At 34.1% G+C, this 8,312-nt stretch overlaps 1 protein-coding gene across 1 annotated transcript; it reads right to left on the minus strand.

Annotated features, from left to right (window-relative positions):
* Positions 1-2,447: 2,447 nt before the first annotated feature.
* Positions 2,448-6,842, minus strand: LOC106139314 (acetylcholinesterase-like). The gene is made up of 3 exons (XM_013340737.2): positions 5,071-6,842; positions 4,642-4,817; positions 2,448-4,269 (listed from the first exon to the last, which is right to left on the minus strand). Exons 1-3 carry the CDS (start codon positions 6,840-6,842, stop codon positions 4,142-4,144), a joined length of 2,076 nt encoding a protein of 691 aa, XP_013196191.2. The 3' UTR covers positions 2,448-4,141.
* Positions 6,843-8,312: the final 1,470 nt, after the last annotated feature.

Below are 8,312 nucleotides of genomic sequence, written 5' to 3' on the forward strand. Positions count from 1 at the left end.
AAGATGATTTAAGATAGCGAACGCAATCTCTAATAATGCGTTGTCAAATGTTTATGTTAATGATTTTTTTTTGGTTTTTTTTTTGTCGAAAGGAACAGATTAAAGTATGGGCCGAAGTTAAGTACTGAGACACCAACTTATTCCTAAGTGCAGATTTAACTCAAGAAATCTTTATATCGTCTCTAGGTGACTCAAAAGCAGAATATTCAAATTAAATCAATATATTACAAGATTTTGTGCAAAATTTTCCAAATATATTTATTGTCTTGGCGTCGCTTTTGCTGTGATTTTACCTTATCCCGACCAATGACTGGAGAAACCACTGTGAAACTATTTAAACTGAACTATAATGATACTGTTATAGCTTTTCCTATTACGTTTTTTTAAAATTCACTATCAGCAAATATTCCAAATGCTTGATTTACATTTATTTTTCTGTTTAAATAGTTTCTTTGAACAATATAACTCTGAAAAGAAGTCACTCAAATAATGTAAGTAAATATGGTTTTTTAAATATTTGCTCCGACAAGAATTTAAATTTTTCAACAATTTTATATCCATTATTTAATAAAGTTACATCGTTTTGTTGCCAAAATAGATGATTAAAGATAGGTAACCTTTGTCGCATTATTCGCTTTTACGCTATCTTTTGTATAGTTCAAAAGAGAAAATAAAGTAAGAAATTTGATATAACTTTCTGGAGTTTTGTAGATAAATGTATATTAATATGTTTATTTTTCAATACCTACTACTTAAGCGTTGATGTCATTTTGCTATGTCATGTAATGAAAGTCAAGATAATAATATTTATTTACATTAATTGAGTATTTCTAATACCGAAATTTAAAATTATGATACAATGCTCGATTGCACTATGTGTTGGAAGAAAATATTTAACAGTTACTATAACCACAGATTTAAATGTATTTCTGATGTTTTGAAAGAATTTGTTGACACCACACACAAGTGCTATCTTTACACTCAATCCCTTATTTGAAACGAATAAATTTAAGACATTAATATTAACAAAATTTCCAATAACTAGTCGTCAAACTCTTATTTACCTACTCAATTGTTGAGCTTCTAAATTGAGTAAATTTTCTATTCGCATTTCTTAAAAACATTTCAATGTATTGTCAAGAGTTTTAACTGTAATCGTTATTTATGTTTTTAACGAGCATCTTTAACTTCTTTTTAAAACACAAAATACATAATAATTAATTATTTTTCCATATATCTCGCCTAACATCAGAAACACACATTGATCCTGAACCATTTCAACATCAACCTTTGGCACTACGCGATTTCGTTGGCCTTTCAATATCACATAACGTAAATCAAAGAGTGCAGATATGTTAAGAAGTAACGCGTCTACGCCTACAAGTTAAACCTATTTTATAGTGTTATATCAATATATATAAAAGTGAACAAGAGGCACTCTATAGGTTTACATACGCAGGTTAAAATAAGCGTAGTTCGTGAAACATCAAACGTGAACTAACAATTACGACTATGTTACAATTAGGTACCTAACATCAGCGAATGAAGAATACAGTCCTTATTGAATAGAGTGAGCTGCATAGAAATGTATACTACCACAATAAGAATGCACAATGCGTTTGTATACTTCTCTAGGTCGCCCACTGTACGTGTAAAATCTTATAAATTTTTATATTACACAAGCTGCATTATTTCATGTCAATATTAAAAGTTTTCACTTAGTCTTTGTATGAATATAACCAACATTTACTGTGGTAGAAATCTGACATTTAAAAAAACAGTTTCATACATACAGCATTTTTTTAATACTATAGTCTTGTGTTATGTACAAATTTATAAGATTATACACTTATAACGTAGTTAGTTAGTAGAACTTGATACCGGTTTCATAATTAAAGGTTACTCGTAACCGTTTTTTCACATTCTTTTGAAAACAATAATGTACCAAAGTTGTAAGCCAAGATTCTTATCTACATTTGATTGTTAATAACAAATGCTTATAATATTTAATTCCAGTGCTATCATTGCAATCATTTTTAAATAATCAACCATCTGATACCGATTTCAAGGTCAACTTTCTAATGTACCCTCTCCGCGTTGTAAAATAAAATACCAATGACCTAAGATGACTAATAATAATAAATGTAAGAGACTAGATTACGATAAGATTATGATTAAAATATCTGTCCCAAACAAAGTTAAATATAATAAAAAAAAACACTTTAAATGTTTCACATTTCATTATAAGATTTAACAAAAGATAATTAAATGCATAAAATAGTATAGGCACTAAATTAAGTAAGTAGTTTCTCAATCAGGCCAAAAATACAAATTAATTAAGAACTTTACAGTATAGAATTGTTATTTTATTTCTATTCATTGGTAAAATATTAGCCAATGCGAAGAGGCAACAACATAGTTACAAAAAAAAGGGAACTTAAGCCTCATCTACAATACAATTAGCGCTTATTTCACATGTATCGTCTTTCACAACAGATAGAGCAGCTGGGAGCTACTCGCAAGAGTTGTTTAGAAATAAAACAACGAAAATACGAGCTTCTACGTAGTCTAACACCCAATACAATATTTACAACAATGGAATATTTTTTTTATCTATGACGCAGCTTGCAAGATTACTTTAAACTTACAATATTGTACTAATATTTTTATCTCTTAAATCTTGAATTGTAAAGATTCATCTATTAAATAGTTTATACCAATATTTGAAAGCTGAACCGGCACTACGCTCTCTAAACTAGATGTATCGACCCTAATCTTTAAGGTACTAATTTTGTAAGTTCTAACACATTCAGTAGATATACTATCGACTGTACATCTCATACCACACTTTTTATATACTAGTTGATTCTTTGATTGTTTGTATCCAATAACATCAATAACTTTATTGTTATTTCCCTTTTCGTTTTCAATATCACTAGGCACATTATTTGTTTCAATTTTGTTCACATCGCTATAACTTTCATTGTCTCTTTTCAACTTTTTCTGTGCCAAATACACGAACCATTATTACACGTACAACTTTCTAATATTGGTCCGCTACTGAGTTGTGAAATGATCTAGCTTATTCACTTAACTTACCCTAAGGCTAGATTGAACTTAGATACTCTATGCCTTGCGTGATATGTATTGCAGTAGAGGCGTTAAAGCTAACATTCCGTTTTCCTTATTCGCCACACTAAATTTCGTCATACATATCTAAGAAGTTCTAGATCTTCATTCAAGTTTTCTTTTTACGAAGACTTAAACTCACACATTCAATTCTTTCCTGGCAGAAATTTCCACATTATTCCTAATCTCTGAAAGATATGTAGAGATTTTATTTTCTATGACAAAATTACGACTACTACGTAATTCTATAATTTGTTATTAACAAGTGATATGTTGATGGAGACATCACTCCTTTTAAAATAGATTATAACATTAATTCATAAACAATAGTTTTACATCACTTATACGTTATTGAACTTAATGGCGATCTAGACAAATATTTAATGGACATAAAACCGATATTTCAGTGGCATATTTAATAACCATCAGATAAATCTTCTTTACCTTGGTCACAAAAGACACCATTGAAAGATCTGTATAGCGCAATATAACTCTAGAGATGGCTTACAATAAAAATATAGTTTCTATAATTACATCATTACAAAAATAAGTCAATCAATAAAATATCCCAGAGATTCATAAGACAGCAACATATACACACATTATTTATAATATAATACAAAATTCGAGACGTTGGACTTACGAAGCGAATAGAACTAAATCAGATGATCTGAAGGCTCATAAACTAGAATTCGGTCGGCTTGGGTAGCTCTCACTTTGTAATGATATGGATTTTACTCTTAAACTTACGCTTTTTCCTTATATGATCAAACAATCTATACAGATAGATATTATATTTTATGACTCAATAGTGCCTTATTCATGTAAAATAATTTTAAGATCATTAAAACTGAGCTTAATAATAAGAGAATTCACTTAGTTTGTAAAATTTATGACACAAACACTATTATTAGTCCTACATATATCATGTTTATTTGTATGCGATTACCATATCATTACAAGCAATAAAACTACCCAAACGAATTCTGATCATTACAGTTACAATATAGATTTATACGTGATTGAACAAGGTTTGCGTGAAACCGTAAGAGGTGATCAAGGAAATCCCGAGAATGTCGTACGGGATGTGGCTGGATGAAGGCGCGCTGCTGGTGCAGTTTGCTGGCGGTTGCGGCTTGTCTGAAAAAAATATTTATCGTAGATTTATTATAATATAATCAACTTACTAAACTTTAGTCCCGGCTGCGGTGTGCCTATGTTCACGATCCTGGATTGGACAAGTCAGGTTATACATGAAGCGACTTCATTTTGACCTTCGCAAACTTTGCAGGAGAACCCTTAGTGGATCCTGAGTTAACTAGTAATCCGAATGTGCAGATTACATAACGATGTATATATATGATTCCCTAATGTACATAATTTCGAAAAGTGTAATTTTAACATAACCGCGGACTAATACTAATTTGTACTCGTAATATGTCATTAAATCGGGCGCCAATTCTGTTTGACGTTCTCTGACCTAAAGAACAACAAAAGATAACAATAACATACTTGCGGCAGCCATGAGTTGTGGCAAGTACTTTTGCCAGAATGCGCATTGCTTCACTCGCAGCCCATGTCCTATCGAGCTAGAGTTGACTGCAAGAGTCAGGTATTCCCGCCCGATGGTCGTGTGGAGAGGCCAATGGACCTTTGTCATCTCGCCGTTAGGGTTAAGGGAAGGATTCCTGAAACATTGTTTCTTTAATTATTATTTTGTAAAGACATTTATTTATAATTTATATTTCATCCGCTTATACCACAAAAATCTAAAAACCCAGACTATGGATTATTTCCATCTAACTTGATATTGGGTAATTGACTCACTTACATTTTAAACCAGTTATATTAGCTATTTTCAAACTTTAACTTTAATCGTGCAATCAACGCGCACGATAAATTCGTACTATTCAATAATAGGTAGTTAAAATAATAACATACCCTGTTCTTGCGAAATTCGCCCAATATCTCATGATCCGTCTGCTAAATTCCACTTCTTCAGGCGAGTAATTCTTTCCAGGATTCAGAGGCTCTCCGAAAACGTAATTTATTTCGTCTGCATGCATCACGCCTGTCCAAGAAGGCCATGGGTTGTTCTTACTACGATGCTTGTAGTAATATGTATAAACGTTATTCCCAGTTTCTGCGTACCTGTCAGCAAACTCATTCACGCCACAAGTGAAATGATAATCACCTACCATTTTGTCTAGGGCATTTCTATTTTTTATTGGGTCATCAGGGTTCAACCAGTCAGTATATTCAAACGTTATAGCTTGCCTTCCAATGTCATCAACATAAGGATTCAGTTCCTTCACGGCTTGAATGAATTGTTCGCGAGTTATACCTACATTCTCTTCTTTAGGGAACAACTCCGTCAAATAGTATAAAATGAAGTAATACCCTTCGTCAGTATTAGAGCCCATCAGGAGATTAGTCTTCTTAAAGTTCTGATGAATAAGTGATCGTTTAGGCATCTCATCTAGGAACGAACCGTCAATTATGGGCACAAATGGAAATTCGCAAATACCCAATGTACCCCACTCATTGTTAACAAGTTCAACTGCACTTTTCTTTCTTAAACATTCAATCATAGGTCCCATATCAGTTCTCGAAAATGGACATTGAACAGACTCTGCTAAACGAATTCCTCGCAGAATGCTTTCTTCTCTAGAAATAATAGCCCAGGGGGCTGTGGCAGCACCTGACTGCATTATAGCCTGAGAAAATAGGTTTCTTGATAAAGGCGAAAGTAAATGTAAAGAAACCGACACAGCACCTGCTGATTCTCCAAATAGGGTAACGTTATGTGGATTTCCGCCAAAGTAACCTATATTATCTTTGACCCATTGTAAAGCCATTATTTGGTCAAACAGTCCAGCATTTCCAGGAACATCGGGTGTATCGAAAAATAGAAATCCAAGTGACGCCACTCTATACTGCATGGAAACGTAAACGACGTTTTCTTCAGAAACAAGTATTTTTGGGTCATAGACATCTAGCGTTGCGGTACCGGAGTAAAACCCTCCCCCAAATACCCAGAGCATTACGGCTGCATTTTTAGGTCTTGGCCTTGGCGACACTATATCAATATACAGACAGTCTTCTTGCATATCTGTATTAGGATTCCACATCATAGCTCCTGGGAAGTCACCAAATACTGTATCAATAATTTGGACGCACGAATGGGGCAGTGTCGTCGTATTTAATATCTCATCGCCCCAACTTTCAACTGGTCTCGGATGCCTAAATCTCAAATCACCAACAGGTTTCTGAGCATAAGGGATTCCAAACCACGCATCAACTTTCTTACCCGTGGCAGCAGTGAGGGTTATTCCTCTCACTCTGCCTTTTCTTGTGCGAACAATCAAAGGGTCATCATCATCAGGTCCTAGTCGTGGTTCGTCTGCCATGGGTTCCTCGTCTTCGGTTCGTTCATGGTTAGAATAGAATTTTTCGTCATATTTTGACGATGTTTCAGCATCTTCGAATTTGGCGCGTTTTGATGAGGTTTCTTGCTCATCAAGGCGGGGTAGTATTGTGTCGAGTTCAGGGTTGTACCGGACGGCTTCTCCATGGCCGCGGTAGGGTTGAGGGGGCGCGGGGGCCGGGAAGTGGATGGGGTGTTCTGGAGCGTGGTGCCGTGCGCGGTGCTCGTGCGGGCCGGCCAGCGCGCGCGCAGCCAGCGCCGTCAGCGCCGCCAACACCACGCGCATACCGCCGCGCAACCCGCTCCCACAATCACCACCTGAAAATATTTTTTGATCAATTAATTTACAATATTTGTAAATATTATACATACTTTATGATAAGAATTTATTTAAGTTGAGACAGAAAAACGGCTTGTTCGCAAACGAAAAATATGTTACATATATTTAAAAAAAATAACAAATATTTCAAGGTGTTAGTAATAATAATTGATAACATAACCTTGGAATTATGGAAGTAATCTTTTCAGTGATAATGCTAGCTGGTGACAAATTAGTTCCCGGGGAAAATTCAATAAATTATATCCTCAAAACAAACAGGCAATTCATCAAAATGGCACACAATAGGCTACGACATTCGAAAGATCCTTTAATGTACCTCCAGAGAATGGCCGAAATTATTTTTTTACGAGAACGACAATTTCGCCAGAAAAGGCATCCGTTTTTACACAACTGTTAAAAACTTGAGTATACCTAATGTTTTTAAATAGCTTTATATTTTTATTTTCAATCTTTATCTAATATTGAATCTTTAAACAATAACTAAACAATTATCTATACGTCATACATTTCTTATAATAACATTTACTTCCGCTTTCAAGGCGCAAGTGCAGAATATGCGGCGGCACAAACTAGAATGGTTTGTTCCGCCGCATATTCTGCACTGCTGCGAAATTTTCATTAACGACATCAACGTTAGGTACGTTGTAATCTTTCACAGTTTTGTCTACAATCTAAACTGTCAACGATTTATAATAATAATTGTGTTGTAGGAACTAGTACATCATTTGTACGAGTATATTAAATACGAGTACCTATATGTATTAATACGAGTATATAAATAAATACGCATGCTGTGTTCGCTCATAGGAGGTTGTTAAAATTTAAAAACATATGAATAATTCTGCTTGTCATGATATCATTGTTTTAACCAGTTTGCGAATCAAATAAAAAAAGCAATAAAATATGATATTAATGTTGTAAGAAATTACATTTTATAGGTATGTAAGTACGAGTAGGTATACCTAAAAGCATTGTGGACATTTTTGGGTATTCCTCCAATAAGTTACAGAACAAATAAGCAAAGTTTTGGATCCCAAATCGCGGGTTGAATCGCACCAGAGTTATTTTCAGCATTCTATTTCTGCCGTGGACGCAGGCTATTTTTAAACTTGGTAAATCGATTTACTATTTCCGAGTGAAACACGGGGTTATTATAATTGCATGCCCATTCATGTAATGCACGGTCAAGTGCATGTTTCCCTCACTTATGACAATGAGCGCACAAGTGTACTCCGTGAAAATTTAAAATTGTTTGTACATTATTTGGTCACTTGCCGATTTCAGAACGGGGCTTAAATCTTTGAAGGTAGTGATAATCGCCTTTTTTAGATGGCGTAAAATTTGTCGCTTTTTTTTTAAAATGTCGCCAAATTCACACGAGCGAAGCTGCGTGTAAAAGCTGTTCGATAAAATTTT

This window comes from Amyelois transitella, chromosome 4, assembly GCF_032362555.1.
Source record: "Amyelois transitella isolate CPQ chromosome 4, ilAmyTran1.1, whole genome shotgun sequence".
Taxonomy (NCBI): domain Eukaryota; kingdom Metazoa; phylum Arthropoda; class Insecta; order Lepidoptera; family Pyralidae; genus Amyelois; species Amyelois transitella.